Raw genomic sequence first — 26,808 nt, forward strand, 5'->3', positions numbered from 1 at the left:
TATTTTTAATTAGCGCTTTAAACAACCTGCCAAGAAAATCCAATGATTGGTTTCAATGATGAAAACCAATGGGGGCATTCACTAAACTAAGCTCCGTAGTTAGGGGATTCTGATTGGTTAAATGCAACTACAAAAGTAGTTAAAATATCCTCTCCAACGTACAAATTTCGTCTAATCAGCTGCTCGGTAAGAGCACAAGAATTCAAAATGGAATGAATCTTTCGGTATTTAAATACAAATATAAATCATCATCTTCCATTTGGTTTTATTGAATTTAAAAAGAAAAAAAAAACTATTTAAAGTTCTGTAAACATAAATGTTTCTTATTTTATATATAATTTGTATTTATCATTAATATGACAGTCTCGGGTTGACTAGCTTGGTAGTGCAATTTTGCATTCACAGCTAGTAAAGTTTTGACTACGTAGTTACTAGCTTTATGAATGCGCCCAACCATATGTTGAATCAACTTTCAGATGTCGGCATCCGGCTACATTATCTATCTGAGATTGTAAAACGACCATTAAACGCACACGGGTTCTAAACACATAATGGCTGAATCACAAACACGCTTCAGCTTCGGCTTCACCTGACGTTTACGAGTTCAGCCATAGGAATTCAATGCATTCTATCCTTTGACCTCACGTTCAATTTGACAATCTTAAGAAAAAGAACGTAATGTGACTCCAAACGGAAGCTATAGTTCAATTATCCGAACATTCGCTTTGTCTGAGAGCTCAACAGCCGTACAAAAATGTCAACAAACAAACTATTTGCTCTTTGGAAGGATGAAATAATAGAAATGTCAATAAAAACAACCGCGAAGTAGGCCCACCGTAACGCAGACGAAGCCGAAAAAGCGTGTTTGTGTTTCAGCCATAAGAGTTTGAGCATGTGAAACCCCCATTTCGCAAATGGGTTGAATTCATTTGAATTTGTAAATGCACCAAACATATGTTAGAACTTTTAAAACTCTTATTTACACATAAAGTAGAAAAGTAAAATAAATACTTTTTGGGGAAGAAGTCACCAGACCTTAAAAAAAATACACAATCAAAATTCCCATCCTTTCGCCTTTACTTGGTGAAAAAATGTAAACTTTAACTAAAGTCACCTAACGGCAACCTTGCCGTTCTGACATTTTATGACAGCCAAACTTTTACATCTATATTTTATGGGATCTTTGGTCTGAATCTAGATTCTTAACTTGAATCGTGCATTTCAGTTCATATTCATGTACCCGGTTGGTTATTTTGTTCGTCTCATTACTTGTAATATTTTTCTTTCTGGGTGTTTTGTTTAAATTTAAATTTACTAGACTTATTTGATTTCAGATACATTTTAGATTATTTGTAAACAGCATTTAAATAGTTTGTTAAGTTTGATTAAAATCTACAAATATGGCCACCTACATCTGTAAAATGAATCAATTAAATTCCATCGTTGCCGCCAACCTTCGCCGTAATGGTAATTTAATTTAATCTAATTCTTTTCACATCTTTTTTAGCTTTCAATTTTTAAAGAATTTCATTTATGTATATAAAAAAATACTTCATATCTTAAATGCAGTTATAAGAAAAGTTCATTTTAATTATGTGATCATGAATATGAAATGTACTGAGGGAAAATCTCTCGTCCAAAGTCCAATTCTCCGCAACTCTGTCACTGTCATCACCTATCACTATCTCTAAGTACTGGAAGTGATTTTCCTTTTGCGGTATTAAGTATTTCTCATTTAACCAGAATTGTAAAGAATTAAATTTATTCGGTGCACTACTGTTGTCTTAACCTTATAATGAACAGAAGACGGTATACCTAAAGTTTAAAAAGGTTTTAAAAAAACTCATTTTGGGTCAACAGCATTTGTATCAAGTTGTAATTATGCAAGTTTGTGAATTGCATATCTACTTTCAGTTGTTTATTTCTCTTAAAAAAGACAATCTGTAGTACTACTTTGTTTTAGGCAAATAGACCTCAAACATTTCTCGAGGAGTCTCAGATTCGTAAAAAGACTGCTGCATCTGACCTAACCTTATTGTGCCTATTCAATGTTATTAGGATCTGATCGGTGATTGCAAAATGAGGGACTACCCTGGTTTGATAAATTTAGAATTTAACTAAAAAAAGTGATTTAAAAACGAAAGTTCTGAACTCTGGAGTTAAACTGAATTTGCAATCTTATTAAGATTAATTTATGGTCAAAGATTAAGCTCTATTTTCCGATAAAGAGGAATACTTCAAAATGTATAAATCATCTTCTCATTCATTCTCTCACTGTTTGTTGACCTTCCTTACAACTAATTATATTCTTTTATACAAAAGGTATTCGCAGTTTGTCCACAACAACTCAAAAAAGAACTGCAGCTAGTCCGAGTGGCCAAAATATTGTATTGGTCGATGGTGTGCGGTCACCGTTTTTACTTTCTGGCACAACATACTCAAAGTTAATGCCTCATGAACTGGCTCGCCATGCCCTTTTGTAAGTATCTGCTTTTGAAATAAAACAACACAACGAACTTTATAATTACATTCATAATTTAATTAATAGGAGTCTATTGCGGAAAACAAACATGAGCAAAGAACTTATCGATTATGTGATCTACGGTTCAGTTATTCAAGAAGTTAAAACTTCGAATATTGCAAGAGAAGCTGCTCTGGCAGCTGGATTCAGTGATAAAACACCCGCACATACTGTGACAATGGCTTGCATCAGTTCAAATGCTGTAGGAATATGCTTTAAAACAGGCTTCTACAATATTTCTAATCTAATTCACACTGTTTTAGGCTATTACTACTGGTATGGGACTTATTGCAACTGGGACTTATGATGTTATTGTTGCTGGTGGTGTTGAATTTATGTCGGACGTGCCCATTCGCCATAGCCGAAAAATGCGTGGTCTTATGCTTAAAGCGAACAAAGCTAAAACCCCCATGCAAAAGCTTTCACTTCTCGCCTCAATTCGACCAAACTTCCTTATTCCAGAGGTAAGTTGTATTTTTGTTCTTAAGAAAAGTGGAAAGTATTATTTATGGAATATGTTTATTTTTTTAAATAGCTTCCAGCTGTTGCTGAGTTTTCTTCTGGAGAAACTATGGGACACTCAGCTGATCGTCTTGCCGCTGCATTCCAAGTGAGTCGCAAGGAACAAGATGACTATGCTCTTAGATCACATACTTTGGCTAAACAAGCTGAAGAAAAGGGTTACTTCACCGACATGGTCCCCTTCAAAGGTATGAAATAATATAATTTTGTTAATATTTATTAAATTATTTATTTTTGAATTTAGTATCTGGTGTTGATAAAACAGTTGACAAGGACAATGGCATTCGTGTCTCAACATCAGAGTCCTTGGCTAAATTGAAGCCAGCTTTTGTAAAGCCACACGGAACAATTACCGCAGCAAACGCTTCATTTTTGGTGAAAACAAACCAAGAACCAATAAATTTGCGAAAATTATAACATAATCTTTTTATCATGTTCTATTCAGACCGATGGATCATCTGCTTGTGTAATCATGACTGAAGAGAAGGCCAAGCAACTTGGACTTAAGCCAAAGGCATATTTGAGAAACTTCTTGTACGTCTCGCAAGATCCCGTTGATCAACTTCTTCTCGGACCAGCCTATGCTATTCCAAAACTTCTCAAAAAATCTGGTCTGACTTTGAAGGACATTGACTCATGGGAAATTCATGAGGCCTTTGCTGGACAAATTGTTGCCAATCTCAAAGCTCTCGATTCAGATTGGTTCTGCAAAACTTACTTGGGATTGAATGAAAAATACGGAGCTCCAGATTTGAGTAAATGGAACAACTGGGGTGGTTCTCTTTCTATTGGTCATCCTTTTGCCGCAACAGGAGTTCGTCTTTGCATGCATACTGTAAGTGTTTGAATAAATAATATTTTATGTCATATTTCTAAGTAAATAATTTTTGTTGTTTGTATTAGGCAAATCGTTTGGTAAGGGAAGATGGGAAACTTGGCGTTGTAGCTGCTTGTGCGGCCGGTGGACAGGGTGTTGCTATGCTTCTCGAAAGATATCCTGGTGCAACAGCAGACTGAAAATAAGATTTAATTTTATATCTTAATTAGCAATAACTACTATGAAAGTGCTCTTACGAAATTTATATATATTTTTTTCCTTGTTCTGTTAAAATCACACGAAGAGTTATTATAGATTTTTATATTACCTTATCTAAGTTTTGTTTGAATTTTCTAGTCTTTTTTCGTTGTGAAGTTTCAATTCAAGTTGAATGCATACAATTTCTTAAGTTCTTATGCTTATAGAAGCGATAGTTATAACACGACTGACGATTTGATTTCCCATAACATGTAACATAGATCATTGATGTTGGTACGACGGAGAAAACTTTGAATACAAAAAGGTTCCCGTGATTTATTCTATATCGGTTAAGCATTGATATAGAACCCTTAGATCAAAGACTAAAGGGAGTTTAAATTCTTTCGCGATACTAAACAACTCCGAAGAAAACTCTCGAACTTATTTACATTATCCCTGTTCGGAAGTAAAATATACAGTTTTATTATTTTGGCGTGGTGCCATCATTATAAGAGTATCTGAAGTTTCTCAGATTTTGTTTTTTAATCAGATTCCTTTATTACGTGTTTTACATTAAATGTATGGATGAACTGAAGCACTCTGCGGATGGCTTACAAACAAAACTTGATTGCTCCTCATACATACATTTTATACAATTTGTGCCAAGAAAGGAGTGATTTCCACCCTTTAACGTTTGGTTTTACAGCAACTATTGCCAACTATCCAAAAATAATAATAATAATCAATTCTAAGAATTAAAAATTAAATTTATGATTTCTAAACTTAGCTAAATACTATAAAACCTTTAAGTTTTTTTTTCAAAGCATATTTAAGCGTGCACCTTGGATCAAATAAAGACAACTTACATACAGTCCCTGGCCATATTATTAGACGAACTGCAGAATTTTTGTAATTATTAGATTATACGCAATATTTTTAACCTCTAAGAATGGATGTATGGGTACATTTTTAAATCGAGCCCCATGCCACACAGCCCGGTCCATAAAAACTTATTTGAGGGAAGAAAACATCCCATTGGGTTCAGCCCTGATATGAATTCAATTGAAAACGTGTGGGAGCTGATGAAGAGGGAAGTAGCTAAAGATGCGGTCACTTTTTGAAAGAGTAATTCACGTGTGGAATCACCACCCACAAATGCAAAAAACAGTCAAATACATGACAGTATGCCGCGTAGAATTAAAGCTCTTATTAAAGCAAAATGCGGTTTAACAAAATATTTAAAATATTTCTAGGAAGTAGTTTATATTCTGCATACAAAATAATTTAAATGCAAAATAGCTCGAAATCAAGATTTTGCATAAAATCTAAATTGCGTCTAATAATATGGCCAGGGACTGTATATAGCTTTCTGAAAAGCTGAGTTTCAGTTTTGTTTAGTTTTAAGTCTTTGAAGATTGACATAAGTTATATTTAAAAAAATAAAGAAGCAAAAAAACAGTCTAAAAAAAATTGATTATTTTATTGATCATTGACTCTTAGTTTTACATCTTTTTCTTCTCCATCGACATTGTTTTTATATAACATAAGAATGGTTTTAAATTCAATTAGTTATCCAGCTTTATGCGAGTCATAAGTCCCAAGTAGAATTGAATGAGATTGGCAGTTTTTGACTAACTTAAATAAAATTTTGAACACAATAACTTATTATTAGAGTGAAGAAAGATCTTTACTTTACACTTAAATAAAATTAAAAGAATCAAAACTGATTGTACTTTCAAAAGTCTGTGAAACTTGGTGCAATTTTTTTGTTTGAATTAAGATGTTAGCTCCAGGTTTTAAAATATTGTTTATTATTATTATTATATATTTATTAAACAAGTAATAAATTAGGTGCTAATATAAAATTATTGAGCTTCTAGCTGCAAAGGCCTACAGCTCTATACTTAAATTTACACACATACATTTATATAATGGTTTCAATTTCTAAAAGAATATCATTGACCTCAATTATATTTGCCAAACTTGGGTATCTCAGCGTTTGGATGTTGTCGTTTCCATTTAGAATTTTCTCAATGATTGGCTCAGTTCTGTTGCAGTTTTGGAGCAGGTGTTAGAGGTCAGATTCAGATTGAGCATTGCAGGTAGGACAAATGGGTGGAGGTGGGGGTGGCAGAGGTATGGCCAAGTCGGAGTCGTATGAAGTTTTTTATTTTCGATTTTTTTGCAGTTTTAGGGTATATAGGTAATGATTTTGTTGGATTCACACCTCCATATTGATGATTGTAAATTCTCCATTCATTTACTTGGGTGCTTATCAACTTTCGTGTAAGGTTCTTCACAAGGTCATTCTTGGTGTAAATATTATAGAGGTAGGTTGGTGACTTGCTTGCAAGGTTGGCGGCTTTATCGAACCGCGAGCTCATTGAACCGGATACCAATGTTTCCAGGGGTCCACATTAGTTTTATGTGCTGGTTTGAATTTACTAATAAGGAGCGGATGTTGTTGATGAGATTTGTGGAGTTGTTGTTGGTATTTTCAACAGCTTTGATCGTAGAGAGACTGTCTGTACAAATAACTTGCTTATTTCCTTCTTTTAAAGTATCTTGAATAGCAGTAAAAATGGCAAAGGCTTCATCAGTTAAAATGGATGCGACTAGTGGAAGTAATCCAAATAGAATCTTGCTACCGTCTTCATTTGTGATTGCAAACGTTGTAGTCTCTGAGGTTTTGGACCCATCAGTAAAAGTAAATTTCCAGTTTTTGGACTTGAGCTCAGATGAAATCCTTAGAAAAATCTTGCGATATATCTCAACGTTTGTATGGGTTTTCCATTGAGATGCGAGTTTCATTATGAAGGAGTTGGAGTTGATGGGCCAAGAAGGTTTAATCTAATTGTTCAAATTAAATTAAAACTGGGCACTAAACTGATTATATTCTATTTATAACTGAAGAACTTATTTCTTTCAAAATACAAACAGCCCCAATTTATCGTTTAAAACCACCACCACTAGGAAGATTTAAAGTTGCAGATGAAAAATGTGTTGATCTTATTCCTGGTGTTAAATTGAGGGACTGGAAATTATACACAACTCAGTCGACAAATTTTTAAGAACTTGAAATTAATGTTATTTGTCTTCAAAATGACTTAGTAATACAGTTGTGTTCAAAAAAATAGGAGTGCCTGTTCTTTTTAGATTAAATCGTGACTCAAAAGTTGTATAATTTTTTTAAATGTATTTTTTCTTTTGTACAAAATAGATAATCTAGTCTTTTATTATTATGCTTAAAGACTACTTTGTTTTAAACAAATAAGGTAGTAAAAACATGAACTTTATCAAAATAAAGCCAAAACGAATTGTTCAAAATAATAGGAGTAAACAAAATAAAGTATAAAAAACTAAAAAAAAAATATTCAATATTAAGATTTTTTTGTCAGTATTTTGTGGAAAATCCTTTTTTTTTTTTTTTATAATTGCTGCACATCTGCGTGGCATAGAGTTCACAGGGGCCTCACAACGCTCAACTGGAATTTGGTTCCATATTTCCTCGACTGCGTCCCACAACTGCCTCGAATTCGTCGTCTTCGTCGAGAAACACCCTTTTTAACATCTGCCCATAAATTTTCTATAAGATTTAGGTCAGCCGACTGAGCTGGCCAGTCCATGACCTCAACCCCATTGACCCGAAACCATTCCTTGGCAGACTTATTGGTGTGTTTCGGTTCATTGTCTTGTTAAAATACCCATTTAACCGGCATATTCCAACTCGCATAAGGCAGCATCACACTGGACATTATATCCACATAAACGCGCTGGTCCATCCTGCCAATGATTTGATATATGGGGCCAACACCAGCATATGAGAAACTGCCCCATGCCATCACTTTAGAACCTCCATGCTTTACCGTTTTAATGGTGTACCGAGGCTTAACCTCGGAATTTTCTGGACGTCGGACGTATTGCCTAGAGCGAGTTCCAACGAATAAAACAATTTTGGTCTCGTCAGTCCACAAAATGTTTCGCCATTTCTCTGCAGGCCAATTAGCATGGCTTCTTGCAAATTTCAAACGAGCGGCTACATGTTTTTTTGTAAGCATCGGCACTTTTCGTGGACTGCGAGTTGAAAGATTGTGTTCCAACAATCGCCTTCCTATTGTTACACTACTTACTGCCAGTCCTAGATCTTCCTGGATCATCTTAGAAGACGCAAAAGGATCCTTTTCGCTGTAGCGAACAATACGACGAACGTCATTTTCACTCGTTTCTCGTTTCCGTCCCCGGGTTTCGACTTTTTTTCATATTTTACAGCAATGGCGATCATTTGGTCAGAGCACCCCAACATCAACTTCATATCCTTATACGTTTTTACTTCATTTCGCAACTTTTTTATGATTTCCCGTTTTTGTCGGTGCAGTGCTTTCCTCGGCCCACTAAATAACGAAACTTGTTTAGATATTCCAACTATTTAATATTCCTATTTTAATTTAGTTATACTTACTGTTCATTGTTTTCTCATCTTTAATGTCCCGTTATACTTACCGGTAGAGAAATGGGCTGATTACAAGTATACACATGGTAAAAAAAACACTTGAGCAAATTTTGTAAAATCACTCCTATTATTTTGAACACAGCTGTAAATATTCATAGAAATTTTCAAATGTATTTTTGTACATAATCCATTCGGTTAGGAAGTTCCATAATATTAGGTTTATCATTTAAATTGATTCACAGCAATTGAACGTTTTTGTGTACATTTCAAATTACATTATTTTTACTTTGATGTTCGTAAATTGTTTAAGCTTAATTGATAGATAATTTGTAATCACCTTATGTGGAGCAAAATCTTTATTTTTAATGATGAACAATCGACTATCGCCTTGCGCGATCCAACCTCATAACTACAAGCTAAATTAATAAAGCCGTTTTGCTTTTCGATTTCATCCTATCGGGTATTCGACAAGTTTTCTGTGAACCACAGTTCTATGTCCAAATTTCTTTCTCCAAATGTTCAATGAGATTGAGGTGGTCTACTATTATAAAGCAACCATTCCTCCAGAACTAACGATGTATATTTAGGATCGTCATCTTGTTGAAAGTGAAATGTTGCTGATAAGTTTAGTATTTCTTTTTGGAATATCCACAAATTTTCATTTGACCATAATTGTTCCAATGAATTCAAAGGTTCCCGTTCTACTTGCATCCATAGACCCAAGTTATTTGGCATTACCTCCTATGTTTACCAAATTCTTCTTTTTCTTGAATTGTTTATTGGGCTTTCTGTAAGCAATTTGCCTCCCTCCAGATTAAAATAAATTAATTTAAATATAATAAAAAAGAATTAAAAGGAAATATGTAAGTCGCATCTTATATTTTACCAGTATGGAATTTTGAGAGTAACTAAACTATGCTTCTTTAAGAAGCGAAAGAACTTTTAGAATTCTTTAAATTATTCTTATCTCCAAATATTGACCACAGAATAAGAACACACAATTTTATTCCCTTTATAGTAAGTGTTGAAATATAGGAACTTTTTTTACTCTAAAAATGTCTTGAACTAATAAAACTGAATTCCAAAAATCCGAAACAAAGCTATTCAAAAAAAAACTCAATAAATGCAGTTAAATGATTCTTGATAATTTTTATTTGTATTGAGAATGAAGAAAATATCTCTCAGATATAATAATATATAATATATGTATAAATAATAACATTATTCATGAATTGAATTCTTAATGTTCTTGCTTCGGCTTCGTCTTCGTCTTCGGTCATCATGTTTGTCCAATTTTTTGAATCCAACATCATCCCGTATTCTCTCAACTTCATTAAATTTCTTTGTTTTTATTCGCGATTTCTTAATCTAACTATCAATCTGATGTTGTCTTGAGCAATTTACCATCGGTTTCACCTTCATTGTCGCCATCGTCACACGCACGCTTCCTGTTTAGAAGCCAGAATTTCCACTTCAATTTGGACGTTGACATTTGTTCCATACCTAGGATCTTGTATATTTGTTTGAATGCAATGTAACGCAGAAACATTTGGCCACAGTGCGTAATATCTTCGCGCTGTTGCGGAGTTAGGTTTCTAATAACATCTCGACGTTCTTTTTCGCAGGGGTCAATTAGACCCGGACCATTGATAAGGAGACCCGTAGAAACGGCTTCCATTATGCGTCGCAGACCGTCCGATGGTCCGAGCGGGAATCTAGCTGAGGAAATCACCTTCTCGACCAGCAACTCTATGGCCCACTGGGACATAGCCTGCCAAACGGGGAAACGCTGGCGGATGTCGCGCATCACTCGAATAACTAAAACACAAGAAGGCAGAGTAGCCGCCTTAGCCTGGAACCACTTGGAGTGGCGTAATTCCGCAAGGGCCTGCAGAGCCGCCTCCCGAGGAAAGCCTTCATCTTCGTCGTCAGTTTCTTGTTTTACAATACCACTGCGACATACATCTTCTTCACGGAAAAGTGGCGTCGTTAAGGAAATATTTACCGTCATAGTTCCATCTGTGACTGAGATAGAGCCATCGTCAATGCCCACCGAAACCAGGTACGTCTTGTTGCCAGTGGAAAGTAATTTCAGCTGAATGGTCAGTTCGGAGGCCACACGCTCTAGAAGCGCCAGCTTCGGCTTCTCGGCACACAGAACCACTAGTTGAACGGAATTGTCGCCTTGCAGGAGGAGACCCTTGGCCAAAGCGCCAACACGCATAACTCCTTGGAGGACACGTACCTTTCCGTTGTCGCCTGCCTGTTGGAATGAAACTTTTGCCATACCATTGTTAGACTCACCTTCGTTACCAGCGTCTGTTGCTTGATCGTTATTTGGTGAATCGCCGAACCCAGCTAAGATATCTGAGACCTGGCGCAGAACTCGCTCAGTGTTCGACACAATCTCGTGGATGTTATGGAGACTCTTCTCTTTTGGATAGATTTCAGAGTGGCGTGCAATTGTGTAGAAATCATTTATGCCCTCGGGGCGAACATTCGGAACGATGCCTGCAAATCCTCCCCAGCCCATGAAGGGTGGTCCACCTCCACGCGCGTTCATTGCACGTGGAGGCATTCCGGGGGCTGGTCCACCCACCATGTCAAAGTCGTTAAATCCACGGCGTGGTGGCCAGCCACCACCTAAGTCCATGGGATTTCTTCTCATGTTCCATAAATCATTCTGCAGAAGAGCCAAGCGCTTCTGTCGGGCAGTTGGCTTCAGATCTACAACCAAATCGGGCTTTACCTTACGTTTGTATTGCAGTCGATGACGCCGGCCCTTCATGTGCATTTCCTTTGCGTTCGGGTCGCTAAATTTACAATCGCATAGCTTACAATTAAACATTGACACCTTGCCGTCCTCTTTAATCTCCTCAATGTACTCAGCGCCCACTGGTTTCACCTCAGGAGCATCGTCATCTTCCTTAACGGCTGCGGGCGCAGCGCCAGCTGTTCCAGCAGCACCTCCCTCGGCAGCTGTTTCACCAGTGGATTTCTTTGCGTCACTTTTGGCGAATTTCGAAGGATCTTCTTCGGGAATGGGCTTACCAAGCTTTGTATGAAGCTTTACTACTTTCTGGTGCTTTGATCCGCGAACGTGAGCAGCATAGGCATCCTTGTCAGTGCAAATGACATCGCATAACTCGCAATGATATTTGTTGGGACCGGTGGCCGGTTGACTGCCAGCGGGAGCATTCAGACCGGCTTCGCGCTTCTTGTGTTTTTTTGACTCTAAATGCTCAGTGTAAGCACGGGGACAGGAGCAAGAAATCTTGCAAATCTCACAATAATGTACTTGTTTGGGTCGAGGTGGCTGCATCTTTTGTCGTTCTCTGTGGTGGTGGGGATGATGGTTGTTAGGACGAGCGATCTGTGGTAAATTTCGAGTAGGTGGAGCAGAATAGTGGACTTTTGTTTGTTGTGGAGCGCCGGCGGCGTCATAAGGATTGTTAAAAGGTTGCATAGGACGGCCATATCCATAACCAGAATACGGTGGTGGCGGTGGATTTGTTGCATGGTAAGGAGCCGTCGGATAAGCTGCGGCGGCGTACGGAAATGGTGGAGCGGCACCGGGATTGACCGAAGCCGCTGCGGCTGGGGTGCTGTACTGAGTTCCATCACCATAGGGGAAACCGGAATAACTATTTGCCGCCATTTGGAGGTGAACTTGGTGGGAATGGTTTGCAGCTAGATTTTTAGAAAAATAACTGGGTTTTCAAGGTTTTATTTTTCGCGGATTTATAATTTTTATTTGTTTGAGGTTGCCGAGGGTCGGTTTTTTTCATTAAAATTACTGAATTTAGACTTTTTTGACGTAGCGTGTGCGCCAGACCGCAATGCTACCAACCACGACCATCTGTGAAAAAAATAACAATCTAGTACAAAATTGGTTTTCTACTTGGAATTCGAAACCTTTGGAATTCTGTACGAATTGCTTAGGACAATAAGATTTCTAAGGGCGTTACTACATTTATGCAGTTTATTAGATTTTGAATATTTTTTCAGACGAATTGACAGTGCGGGAGAGTGAAATATAAACAAAAGTCACTGTTTTTTCGCACCTAGCAATCAAATTAACTTTGCATTTCTTAACATCCTTTTTTAATTATACGATAGTGTTCTTGGGAAATCGAATCATAAAAATTCAGTTCAGATTCAGATTCAGCAAGAGTTAGAAATTTGTAGGAGAAATGTTTATATTTTAAGTTTTGTTATGTATTCTAGGACGAGATGAGTACTAGAATTAACCTTTTAAAACAGAGATTTGTTAAATTAAAAAATTCTCAAAAACATATATTTTAAACCCTAGTTTCATTAATATTAAATGCAACAGTAATTGAGCAGTCAATAACTCTGTTCAAAAAAAATCTGACAGCTGAACTGCGATTACAACGGCAGTCATTTTATTTCTGTTGCCACTCTGAAGGGGAATGTCAGAACAAGATGAGCAAGTAAAGTAATTGAATTATTATTAAATTCTTGGCAAAAATAAAATGGAATTGTTGTTTTTTTGGATACTCCTTAATTTTGTTTTGTTTTTAAACAAAAGAATAATTTTGTTCGTTTGTTTTTATTCTTTTTTTCTTAAGTATTTTATGCCGTGAACACTTTCAAAATTTTTTAAATTCAATACATTTAAAATAAGTCCTAATAAAACGTATTTAATATGCATTTAAAAAAAAATTAAGACACAAAAAAAAGCATAACCCGTGTAGTTCGAAGAAAAAACTTACTTATTTCTTTCATTCTTTTTTTTATAGACGTCTACTTTGATGACATTTATGACGGATTCTTGCAGTAGTTTTTCTGTTCATAAATGCATTGCATGAATTTTTACGACTTGGCTTTTACAACTAGTTGCATTTTTGAACTCACTCGCTCATAAAATTGTCAACATGAAATTTTTAATTAAAATTACTTTTAATTATATTGTGACCCAACAAAATGAAATCAAAAAGTGAAAATCACCCTAGCAGCTAAGTGTTTTTTTTTTATTTTCAAAAAGTAGCTAGGTTACATTATTTATTGATTAACGGGCATTATGTGTTAACCTAATGAGCCAAATATACTTTAGCAATAAGAAAATCATTAAACACCCTTTAAGGCATCGTCGGTTTAAATTTTAACAGCTTGTTAATTTGTATATATACCATGATATTGGTTCCGTGCCTAGAACCTTGTATATTTGTTTGGATTAAATGTCAGGAAGAAACATTTGGCCAAAGTGCGTAATATCTTCGCGCCGTTGTGAAGCTAGATTTTCAATAACATCTCGAGGTTCCTTTTCGCACGGGTCGATTAGACCCGGATCATTATCATAAGGAAACCTGTTGAAACAGACTCCATAGTTTTGAAAATAATAATAAACTACCTTACTTGCTGTGGGGGGAAACCGTCCAGAGGTAAACTTGCAGAGGTAAACCGGCGGTGGTAAATCAGCAGAGTTATACAGTCACTTACCAAAAATTTGTGGTGGCCTGGTTGTTTATATATCTGACACTTTTTTTTAAATGGTGCCACCAATAATCACAACAAATCTTATCCCTTTTGACCTCGCAAATATTTATTTTTTGTGCTGTCAAAATAACACTGCCAACCGTGGAGTTATATTTAATCCTACGTTGATAGTTTAGATTTGCATCAATACAATTCAAACGGTAGATATCGCGACTATTAATATGGTTATTGGTATGGCGCAATATGGAGTAAAATATTTAAGTGAGCTCTTATTTTGATTCTTGGTAAGGCCTGCAGAAACGAACTGTCAAAATTTGTATGAGAAACTTTTTATACACCTAAGCTTTAATTGACGAAATGAATAGAAAATCTCAACAGCTCATATCTGCTATCCCTGTTTGTCCAAATACTAATTTATAGCTCGCATACGTGTTTGTAAGTTTTGTTTCTTTGCCTAAATTATCTTTTTTTTTGCAATGGAAACTAAATACAAAAATTCAGTTTAAAAGTGTCTCCATATATCCGGTGAACTTATTGATGTCTAACAGGTCAATGTTAATAATAAAATCTTCGGTTTATTATCGCCAATGACACAAAAAAGGTCAACTTACAAAAATAAAACAACGTAGAGATCAAAGACATAAAACATTCCTATATTTAACTCCTTTTTCTTAGGTTTGTTTGTTTTCCAAACATTTTGTGTCTGTTGTCTTTTAACGGTAGTTCACACTACGCTACCATTTTCAATAGAAAATAGTCAAAAATCCATCATTAAAAAAACAAAACCGGTATCAAATTGTTGTTATACTCGTATTATGTGTTAAAGGATTACCCATATGAATTATTTTAGATAATAAACAAAAAGAACATGTTTCTTCGCCTTATCGGAAAAAACACCTTGGAACGCCCCCAATCATACATGTGCATGCACAAAAAAAAACCGAACATATTGTGAATTGAAGTCGTCTGTCAAACGGCAGATTTCGGAAAAACGAAAAAACTAATTTTCCTGCTACTGCTACCAAGTTACGCGAAAAACCAAACAAAAACCTGTGGAAATCTCTGTTAGTTTAGAAAGATATATATATTTAACTACGTGAAAGCATCAATAAATGAGTATTTAGTTTTTATAAATGAAATTTGATGTCGCAAAAGTTTAAGTGTTATGTTTTGTTTTCATAAAATTGATTATTTGCGGTTATGTATTGCTTTTGTTGTGCTTGCAAAAATGTGTGAATGTGAAAACGAATTGTGCATCATCTGATGAAATCTCTTGTTGATTGGTATGTAGGTACCCTTTTATCTTTTTAATAAAATAGAACTTAAATAGTTTGCCAAAATATGTAAAGCATGCTATGCTAAGATAATTTATGATAATTTATTTATTTTAAAAATATTAACAGGAAAGAGCTATTGTTTTTTTTTTTTTATTTCGAACTTGTTCCTTGGAAATGTAAACACCACCTTCTTAAAATTCGATGCCGGAAGTTTTCTACCTAATCAACCTCAATAGCATGGAATGTAGTTATAATACGGAATTCATTAAAAATCAATTCCGGTAGTGAAATTGTGCAAGTTATAATATTATCACCATTGTTGTGCATTTCTACAATTCTGTTCTCTAACAAACACAAGAAACAAGTGATTTTTTATTTATTTTTTAGTCCAAAAAGAATGAGGAACTGATACCTATTATGAATTAGGTGTTTACATACATATTTCAGATATATCACAAAAATATCAACTCTTATATTTGGCAAAAGTCCAAGCAAACTTGGCTCGGATTCTTTTAGCATGTTAAATACAAAAATATATAAACTTTTGATAAAATTTGGAAAGTTCAAATCACCATTCAAAATAAAATAAATTATAAACTGGGTTAATGTACTTTTACCGGAAAATCTAACGCGTTTTAGCTTTGAATACTTAACTTAAAAAAGTATGTGCATATACATACCTTACCTATGTTGTATTTTTTTAACATAATCATTTATTTGTTAATTTAATAGCCAAAAATGTAAAAAGAAGTCATTTGAATTATCTGAAACATGTACGACCATGTCCCAGCCTGATTTGACCCCGTTGTTGGTCTTAAAGAAGGTCATTACTAGGGTGACGCAAACGAGTTAAAGAAGCCAGGGATGTAGTTGCTCTCATAATATTAAAATATGACATGTTTAAGATTCAAAAAGAAATAAAGTGTCCTCCAAGTTTCAAGGTTTCCTTTATGAAAGAAAATTAGTAATAGAAGAAGATTTTTATTTATCTAATTTCATGGTTTTGAACATTATGGAAGACAATATTATACACTACTTTACCACCTACACTTTTATAAACGCCTATCTTTTCAAAATTCATTTCTTTTAAATAAATAAAATTATTGTTTTTTTAAACTTCTCCATAACCTTTCATAAAGAGAAGGAATGCATTCATTGAGGAAAACATGATGATAAACCTTCCAGTTAGAATTTTTCATTTTTATAAAATATTATTTTTGTTGTTAATGATTTTTAACCGAAAGCTGAAGGCTCATTTTTGGCGTGAAAGTAAACTAAAGTTAAAGTTGTAGCTTGTAGGTAGGCTTAGTAATAACAAAACGTTTGTCTGGCGGCACGTAGTTTCGCTATACTTCGATGCCTGAAGCTTGGAATGTTATTTTTGGAATCCAATCTCTTTGTATTGACAGATTTAAATAATTACCTCTTTATATTAATTGTTAACATAAAAATTAGCATTCGAGACTTAAATCGCCACAGTGAGCAGTTGGTTGAATTTAAACTTTTGTCAGTTACCATTTCAAATGTATTCATTTTAGAAGTTAAACCCTTTTTGAGTTACATTCAATTTAAGAGATTACCTTTAAGGGGGTCATCCCATTCGCTCTTCTAACATGTTAACAACATCAATATCAAACATCTTTTTATCGAACACTGGTAATTAACGCGAAAGACTTAACAGAGGATCAACTCTGCAAGTTTTCCTGGCAAAAAATTCTCTGTATAATTTGAAATCTTTATTTCTTGACTCTTGAGCCTCTTCACTTAACATTCCGATCGTTAATAAAGCCTCAAGTACTATAATAGAGCCTCTATTGTAGTATTGATAATACTATATTGTAAATTCTTCTTATTATCTCTGTATCAGTTTTGGCAATGTTTGCAGAAGTACTGTAGTTTTGAAAGAATTTACGAGCTACATTACCATCATTTGAATTGCCAAAGTCCAAGTTCTGTTTTAAATTGGATAGTTTTTTTCGTTTGTTTTACCAAAAGTTTATTTTCACTCGACAAGCGCCAGGTAAGTGTTGGTAGCTTATAACTTAAGTGCAGCAATGATTCTAATGATCGTATCCACGTATGTAGAACGGAGATTCCAAACGACACATATTATGTAATTATGGGCCTTTGGTAAATGTTATCCAGATCGTTAAAGTTTTTTGAAGTGGCATTACCTAAATAGCATTTTAATGAAAATTTAGTGCCAGAAAGTGAGTTACAAATTTTAGTTCGTGAGTAACGAAAATTGTGTTGCCATCTATTAAAACTTTTGTAGGAGTAAGCAGTTTAATTTGACGGTCAATATTCTCTTTTTTTGAAAAAGCCACTTCTGTTGTTTCTTTTTTATACTGAAGTCTTATTGGTCTACAGAATCTTAGGATTTCGCCATAAAACTGAAGACTTACCGTTTTCTTTTCGCTATTTAAATTTAGTGGGACAAGGCAAGCCAAAAATATATATTTGTCATTAGACGGATCAGATTCAAATTTCTGTTTGAATTGTGTGTGGCTCGAGCTGCCTTCAAATCCCCATTTGGAAAACAGAATTATTTTTTCAAAATTTTCAACTTCTGACTTAATTACATTGTTTTCACTTCGTATCAAACGAGTAGCTGTATAGTCTAATAGGGTTTGTAAAGGTACTTCAGCTCCAGATTCCGAAACTTTCACATCATCAGGATAAGATCTTTTTTTCTCTGCCTGTAATTATTTGTATGATGCAAATATATCTTTTACATAGTCTCTTAGTTATATTGTGTTCTACTAAGCTTAGCTTCAATGAGAATGGAAAGTGCGTCGCGAGGCGTAAGTTTTTTGATTTTTGAATGATTATTTAAGTTTATGCAATCTTTAGCGTATGTTGGCACCGTTGAAACTTTTTTAATCACATCCGCTTCCATAGTTTTTCCTTCAGCTCTTGAACTCATCTGTGCGGCATAAGTCAAAAGATCTGAAGTATGTTCAGCACGGATATCAACTGGTTTCATTTGCTTAGAGCTCTCGCTACTTTCGCGAAAGGAAAGACTCAGTCTACCACCTTTTTTGGAAGTGTAAAGAGTAAACTCGCAACATTCATTTAACCAAATCATTTCATTCTTTTTAAATTGAGTTGCATATCTATCACTCCTCGCCCATTTCGCTTTTAATTAACTTTTAAAATCTCGAAGCTTATTGGACAAGTTTGATTTTTCTTAAACGGGACAATTTGTTTTAACAACAACATGTTCAATAAATTCGTCAAATTTGTTATCAAAAACCTTTTTAACACTATTATTGAATATGTGAAAAATTGTTTCCCTCTTAATAATTATTTTTGGTTCAGTTCCTAAAAGAAAATGGAAACATAGGGTAATACTGTGCAAGAACATTACTATATCAAGGTAAGAACAAGAATTAATAAAAAAGGGGCAACTCGCTTTTACTTTTGAATTAAGTTTCACATTAAAGATATTTTTCTGTATTGAAGAGACTCATAATTTTTAAAAGTAATCTGCTCTTACAAAAAATAAACCGTTTATATTGATTAAAACACAAAACCTTTGCAAGCTTTCCCTAAGAAATATTTTTTTTTCAATAAAGCTTATTATGTTTGATCAATTTTTTTAAAAGAAGTAAAAACCATTAAATAAATTGATACAAAAATTATGAAATTCGGGTAATACACTTGACACTTTTGGTTTCACAACTTTATAGCTATAACCTACGCAACACTTTAGCATTATGAGCATAAACAAATCATAAGAAAAAGCCTGAGAGCACAACTTGACATAATAATAAAGAGAAAATAATAACGGTTATAATTTGAAAATTGAGTTTTGTTTATCTCTCCCATACAGTGAGTCGCACTGTGCGGTGTTTTAATCTGTAAGCCTTAATGCATGGAATGAACTATCATCAAATGAAAATACAAAAAAATCGTGAATTTTGCGTTTTTTTTGTTTTAAAAAATTCGAAATTTTTGCTTGTTGATAGTTCATTCCATGTGGTTACATGTGCTGAATCTAACCCAACGAATTTCAAGTCATTTGGTCAAGACGTTTTTGAGATACAATGGAGGAAAGTTTGAAAAACAAGAGTTTTGAGAAAAACTAGTTTAAAGTTTTAAGTCCTCTTAACAATGAAAATATCAACTTACCTTTCAATCGACGATGCCTGGTGCATAGAGTATTCCTTCCTCTAATTCTTGAAAATCTTTCAAAGCAGAATGTTCAGCTCTTGAATCAATTCTGGTTTGTTTAACGGCATCACTTACGCGGTGCTCAGAACGTGAGATTCGCTTTTCATCACGTTTCTCAACATAAGTATGGGCTTCGCGGCCTATAGGGCATCCCATAACCGACATTACTTTAAAATTTCATTAAGGATTTCCTCAACAACTTTATCAGTAAGTTTCCCTGGTCCTTTTCCATCGATTCCTTTATTTGCAAATCAAAATAAATAATTGTCTAGGTATAAATGATAAACAAAAATTAAAAATTGAAATTAAATAAATTTAAACAAATTCGGTTATAATTAACATCCTATGTGTATAAATGGATTTCAAAAAGGAATAGAGTGCTTTCCATTCGAAATTTTTTAACACTTCTACTGTTTCTTGCAGCGTCAGAGATTTTTTTTCCAAAGGTTGCATTTCTGTAGCCAGAAATAATTGGACATATACTCATGAAGTGGAAGCAATCTTCTTTTGCTTTCAAATCACATAGCGTTCAAAACTTATTAAAACTGCCTTTGTATGGTGATCCGCTTATGCTAAGGACTTAACATCTTGTTTTAAATATTAAGGATATTTTACTGTAATTCAATGAATCATTAAAGTAGTTTGATTCCATAAGATTCAGGTTCAGTTGTGAGTAAAGAATCCTGCTTTGTGATTTTCAACCTTCCTCCATTAGAGCATCGCGTTCCATTCAAATTTGATGGATTCAGCGATATTGTTTCTCCACACGCGTTTCCCAGAGCTTTACATATCGATATCCACCGGTCCTCGTTTCTTAGCTCATAAAGTGCTATTTGTTTTGTCAGTCGGTCATCATGATAAATATTAATGGAAGTCATTATTCCAAGTACAAGGAATTTTTAGTGGTAAATTTAAAAGTTTATAAAAAATATTTGTGAAACTTTTCTATCTCCTTGTATTCGTTAATTCCCCGTATCTGGGCAGCATAGCAAAGCTTTTATAACAGCATCTAGTATTTCGTAGATAATACTATTCGCTGGTTTAAAAATATGTTCTCCAGGCTAGATTTAACAAACTTGTAATCAAATTTATACAAGGCTAGATTTAACAAAATTTGTAATCAAATACTATAAAGCATTCGCGACTTTTAGCGCGATATTCTATGGTTTCGTTTGTTTAAAGCATCTGCTAGTTAAGCTTAATTTCATTGGGATTAAAAATCTTTAAATTAGTGTAATTTACAATAGGTTAATAAAAAAAAACACCCATAACACTCGTGAATAAAATCGCGGTTTTCAAGAGTTTAGCAGCACTTCAACAAACATCTGCTGCTATTGTTTTTTAATTTTATTGGTGTTAATATCATTTTGTTAACATTTAACAGAAGTGACTTCCCTCAAAATCCCATTACTAAACATTTAATTGAAAAAATAGCTCCCCAGCTGTTCAATTTCTTGCAAATATAATTATACTATGGCATCCAATAGTTTTCGATTGCGATATATTTTAATGGACTACGTCTGCTATCCAACGATTTTCTTTAAAACTCTGCGATTTTAATAGCGTGTGTTTGGAGAATGCAACCAGATACACGTTTGTCGTGTACATACACATAGTCAAAAAAGCCACCATACAGCAGCTTTATTTTTGTTGATTCGAGATAAAATATTTACTTTAACAATAACAAAACTTATTGAAAATAACAAACACAAATTTTTTAAATCGGTAAAAAGGTGAATGTGGAAACTAACTTTTTTCAATGTTACCATTTTGTTTTATTTCTAGTACTATTTCTAGTACTTTTTGCAAAAAACACTAAAATTAGGCTGCTGTACGAAGACTTTTTGGAGTAAGAGTATAGTCCTTTGAGAACTAGGGCCTAGTGATTTACAACTTTCAACCATTCCTATGTGCGAGTACTGTTGTCAGGGATGGATGGATTCGCTGTATTACTATTTAAATAAAAATGAAAATAATGGTGTTTTAAACTTAGTCTTTATTGACTGATATTATTTTTATGATTGCAATTAGTGATGATTACTACTTCCAGCATTTTTTATTATATTTACTTTTCCAAAGCCTGCAGTGCAGTGAATCATTAAGGTAACGCAATAAATTAAATCTCCTTAAAAGATTACACTGGTCAACACTGGTTTTGTCACACGAACTTTTTGATAGCTAATTTTGTTTTGTCAATCTAGTCTCATTATTAAATCACAATTGTCAAGTGTCAATTAGCATCAGTTTTATTGTGATACGATATAACTCAAAACTTGTACTTGGCAGCAAATTAACAGAAGCGCTTCCAAGTAAACCGTTTTAAAAATGTTTAACACCTTTTTGTTTTAGCATTTTTTTGTTATTAACCCTTTGAACATGTCGAAGAAGTGTAACAATGATCCTATTTATTTTTGTTATGTTTGCGGAGAACTGACATTCAAAAAACAAAGACGAAACTTTACGAATCTTGTGTTGGAGTGTTATCACCAATGTTTTGGTTTTTCTGTCGCCCATCAAGACAAATCCTGGGCTCCTTATGTTTGTTGCTTAGCGTGTGTGAAAAATTCAACCGACTGGAAGAAAGGCGCACGACCTATGCAGTTTGCAGTACCCATGATAGTTTTTGTCTCACTGACATAAACGGTATAAAATACAAGAAAAAAATACTGTTATTTACCCTAACTTATCTTCGGCTATAAGACCAGTCTCTAAATGTAAAAAATTGCCAGAACTATTACTAGTTGCAACTACGTCTGTTGAGAATGACAATTCACACCCGTCCATTTCAGGTAAATGTGTTGACGAGGACGATGACTTACAGTTTAAAGAAACCACAAACGTGCCACATTTCATAACTCAAGGAAACTTAAATGATTTAGTTCGGAATCGAAATTTGTCCAAAAAGCATTCAGAACTATTAGGATCTCGTCTAAAAACTAAGCGATTTAGAAAAATCTGCATGGAAGGCTTTTAAAAATGTTGTTGCAAATTTGTTGGGTAACCGCAAAAGTGAAAGCCACAGGGAGTTGGTTAGAGAGCTGTTAATGACATATAAAGCTTTGGGTTGCAACATGTCACTGGACTTTTTTTTTACCATTTAGTGCCTGTCAGCGACGAGCTCGGTGAGAGGTTCCATCAACACATTTTGAATATGGAAAAGCGATACTAGGGCAAACCCAAATATGTTAGCGGATTACTGCTGGGCAATTAAAAGGGACCAAGCAAAAGCGAAACATGGAACAAAATCTAAGATTTATTAAGGGGGTATTCGGTCTAGAAATAAAAAAAAATCGTTTTTTTTGTTTTCATATTTTCATAGTTTAGCTATTTAAGAATATGTCTAGGAGAAGATTTTCCCAAATTCAAATTATTTTCGGAGAAATAAGTATTTTTTTTTTTGCTGAGCAGCCATCCAAATCTATTGAGCTGCAACTAATCGAACAAAAGACATTATGGGGTACTTTAAACGGGTTTTTCTCATAACTGTCTTTTTTAATCGGATACCCACGATTTCTCAGGTTCTGCTGAACCGATTTACTTGAAATTTAAATTGAGTCTTCTTTAGGGACTTGTCTACGTTCGGAACTACGGCCATCCCCAAATTTTCGTTTTTACTATTTTTAACAAATCGAAGAATGTTCAAAAAAGTGGTAAATTTTGTATTTCTTTAGGCAGTCGCCAATTTGTAAAAAAAATGTTTGTAACTTTTTCGTAGTTCCAGACATTGCGAAATTATTGTAGATTAATAATCTTTTTTAGTTTTTAATTTCAAATTTCTAGGAGAGTTGAAATCGTGGGTATGGTCACGCACCAAATTTTTGAGACGCACCACTCCATCAGCTGATAACTATCGGAATTTTGATTTTTGTTTTACTTTTTTTATTTTTTTTTGTATGCTTCTAATGTGAATAAATAATGTATAAACAAATTTATGGTAAAATTGTTGCTTGCTTTTTTCTACAGCACTTCAAAAATTACCTAAAATTCATGTCTCTAGACCAGAATACCCCCTTAAGTCATTTATAAAAAAATACAGTTTTGATTAACAAGATCTGTGTTATTTCGCAATATTTTAAATTACTCAATAAAATAAAATCTTTGGCCAACACATTTTTTTTAACTATTAATTTTTTCTTATGATCACCAACAAAAGCAAAAAATATCAAAAAAGTTAAAATTTTGTTGACCAGTGTAATTTCAGGTTTGTTTTTAAAGTCTTCTTAAATTGGACTAATATTGGTTTTCATATGATTTTTCTTACTTCGAAGAATGTGTCGCAAGACCGCATGTCTTATAGCATATTTTAATAGCGATTGCTACGACCATCGTCCTTTTTTGCTCGTATTTGAGCCTTTTCTTTTAAACATTTTTCCTTGTCAAAATTGATAAAAATAAGTTTTTAACTTATTTTTTGATCGAATTTTCTAAAATGTTTCACACTGTTCTTTGATAATATTTTTTTAATTTATTACAAACTCAATGAACCTGTTAGAGTATACTATAAATATATATCACACATGAATATAAATACAAAATATGCATGTTGTTTGGTCATGGCCATTGTCAAACTTGCTTTTCCGTTTCCCTGGACCAATATTCCACGAATTTATAATTGTGTTTTATTACGACCTGAATGTTTCTCCTACGCAATATTATCCTATTTGATTCTATAATTATAAGAAAATAAATATGTCCGCAATTTAATAAATCTCAATTCAAAATAGAACAAAAACAATAAACGAACTAGAAAATTGTAAACTTAGTATTTTTGAGGATCACAAGTTAAGCAACAAAAACAACAAAAAAACAATATTAATATACTAATAATTCTAGTCAAGGCTTATTCTAAATACAGAAGAATGATTCATTAATTCTTCTTGATAACATATCAGCCTTGATTCTTAAACGTGACCAAAATTGTTGCATTAATCATTAGAAATACTACTAACAACCTCGGGTTTCCGATTCCTCTAGATCATACCGTTCCCTCAGGTATTTATATTGTCTGTCAAGTGGGCGTCTTGTCTCGTCGTTATTCATTCATTGTACTGTACAAGTTATCTTAATGGCACTTAGCCAATTTAATCTGACGAGTGAATGAATTGCAGTAATTAATTGCAAATTATTGGTCACAACGAAACCATTCAAATTTTTTGGAATGATCTGTTAAAGACAGATGTCGAACAATAAATATGCAAATAAAAATATTCTATTTAAAAAAAAAAAAACAACATACATTCCTTTGTGAAGGTGTGAGTTCATTAGACAACAGAAATATACAAAAATAATTTTAAAAAATGTGTTCTAGGCTTTACACATAAACGACCACTGCTTCGTTTGCAATTGACAATAAAGTTCTAGGGTTGCATACATATTTTGTTTTTCATTAAAATAATGAAAATATCTTAATTTCAAAGAATTTACAAATACAATTAAAATTCGCTTTCAATTGAAATGAAGACATCTAAGTTACATGAATTTACAGTGTTGGACAGAATTAAAACCCATTTATACAAAATAAATCTGATGTGTAAATAATAAATATAAGAACATTTTTAGCCACTGGTAATGTACATATTTTTTATTTTATTTATACATTTTGTATTTATTTGGAATGTATAATTTTGTTAGTTTTTATCAATATTTTCGTTTTGATTTGATTAACAGTCATGAAAAACACGATTATGGGGATAATTTTGATTTTCTATCTAAATATTGAATACTTTCTATGTCTGCTTGATATAAAAATTAGCTTTAGTCAAGAACTCTTCACTTTTCCAAAAATGTTTGATGATTTGTCATTGTTTTGAAAAACCTAATGTATAAATTATTGTTTGGATATTTTTTTGTCAACACTGTACAGTGCATTTCTACATTCTAGTTCCTTTGTTTATTTTTCTACTATATTAAAATATATTTTATTATATTATGTACGTACATACGTATGTATTTATTTTTATGAAAGTGGAATACAAGACTTTAATGCCGAAATACTATCTAATGTCTCATCCATCACACTAGTACCGTTAGTAGGTCATCAAAAATAGAACTGATTTTTGTTTGCAAAAAAAATACGGTTGCTAATCTTGAAATAATTTTGTCTAATAAATTATGTGCACATAATTGTATTTTTTCAACAAGTTAATATTGAAAATTTAAGTTGATTTCTTAAGTGTTGTGAAATTTTTCGCATTTTCTTAGACATTGATCAAAATAATTGAAAAATAAAATGCACTATACTCGGGTTGTAAAATTTCAAATTCCTACTTACTTACTAACATAAAGTAGCGATACAGTCCTGTGTAAACTTGGGCCTCTCCCAACAAACTTCTTCATCTAGCTCGGTATCTAGCTAGATGTCTTTAGTTGCGAAATCCAAGTTGGGCTATCCACTTGTGCGAGCCAACTGCTCCGCTGTCCTGTGGGTGTGGATTCAAAGGCTTTCCGGACTTGAGCATTAGTTTCCATGCGCTCTATGTGATCCAGCCATTTCTGTTGTTGGACTTTTATCCTTCTGGCTAAGGCTACAGGGCTTTTTATGTAAGACAACTAAGAACAAAGTTGAGTTGTAATCCGGCAATCGGTATTACCGATCACAACTTGTTGGCTGTCATAAGTCAACCAGTAGTCAACTAAAAAATGGTTGACTTTTTAAGTGTGTTGGGGCGTTGGGGGTATTATGTAAGCCAGTTCGGTTTTCTTTCAGTTGTGATTGTTGTCAAAATTCAACAACTGTGCATTTGTGTGTACACAAATTTGTATGTAAATTAAAAATACGGTCACTAAAATGAATTCATTATCCTGATCAGTTGCTCCATGGACAAAATCATTGACATCATGATCATTTGAATCGATCGCGTCAACATTGTGAATTTTACCGACATATAATACTTTAAAATGTTGACTTATGTTATGTAAAGCATAACTTGCATTGACAAATTTCGCAGCTCTTTCAGTACTGTAATGCAGTCCTCGGGCAGATAAAAGGAACTTGAATTTACTTTTGATCACGCCAATCGTTCTTTCAATAATATTTCTTGTTTGTTGTATGGTTTTGAAACGTGATTCTGGACACCCACTTTCAGCCAATCAAAATGGAGTCATTAGATGTTTCTCTAAAGGATATCTAGCATCTCCCAAAATAAAAGTGTTATCATCCAATTCATTTAACATTTCCTTATATTCACTTAAATTCTAAATGAATGAATCGTGATTAGCACCGGAAACACTTACAATCATGACATCCAGAATGTAGTAACCTTTTCTATTTAAATAGAGACGTTGAAGATTTTTTTTTGTGCTATGATTCGAACATGAGTTCCATCGATGCATCCTATTACTTCAGGAAATCTGGTTTTCTTCCATAAATTCATCTCGTAATTTGTCA

General features: G+C 33.7%; 3 protein-coding genes across 4 annotated transcripts in view; 2 read left to right on the plus strand and 1 right to left on the minus strand.

Annotated features, from left to right (window-relative positions):
* The first annotated feature begins 1,169 nt into the window (after positions 1 to 1,169).
* On the plus strand, positions 1,170 to 4,192 carry LOC129951400 (trifunctional enzyme subunit beta, mitochondrial). The gene is made up of 9 exons (XM_056063525.1): positions 1,170 to 1,271; positions 1,335 to 1,467; positions 2,323 to 2,479; positions 2,549 to 2,723; positions 2,785 to 2,985; positions 3,057 to 3,231; positions 3,288 to 3,418; positions 3,489 to 3,878; positions 3,947 to 4,192. The coding sequence occupies exons 2-9, from the start codon at positions 1,401 to 1,403 to the stop codon at positions 4,058 to 4,060; spliced, it is 1,410 nt and encodes a 469-aa protein (XP_055919500.1). The 5' UTR covers positions 1,170 to 1,271; positions 1,335 to 1,400; the 3' UTR covers positions 4,061 to 4,192.
* A 5,440-nt stretch (positions 4,193 to 9,632) lies between these two features.
* Positions 9,633 to 12,358, minus strand: LOC129950304 (zinc finger RNA-binding protein-like). Its single transcript, XM_056062201.1, has one exon. The coding sequence runs from the start codon at positions 12,164 to 12,166 to the stop codon at positions 9,884 to 9,886; it is 2,283 nt and encodes a 760-aa protein (XP_055918176.1). The 5' UTR covers positions 12,167 to 12,358; the 3' UTR covers positions 9,633 to 9,883.
* Positions 12,359 to 15,003: 2,645 nt separating this feature from the next.
* The window catches only part of LOC129949468 (oxidative stress-induced growth inhibitor 2-like), a 65,420-nt gene continuing 53,615 nt past the window's right edge, over positions 15,004 to 26,808 (plus strand). Inside the window, exon 1 of one of the 2 annotated variants that reach the window (XM_056060955.1) lies at positions 15,004 to 15,255. The gene's annotated coding sequence lies outside the window, so the exon portion shown is untranslated. The remainder of the gene's footprint in view (positions 15,256 to 26,808) is intronic. The other variant, XM_056060954.1, reaches the window with a different exon arrangement.

Source organism: Eupeodes corollae, chromosome 3 (genome assembly GCF_945859685.1).
Source record: "Eupeodes corollae chromosome 3, idEupCoro1.1, whole genome shotgun sequence".
Lineage (NCBI taxonomy): Eukaryota > Metazoa > Arthropoda > Insecta > Diptera > Syrphidae > Eupeodes > Eupeodes corollae.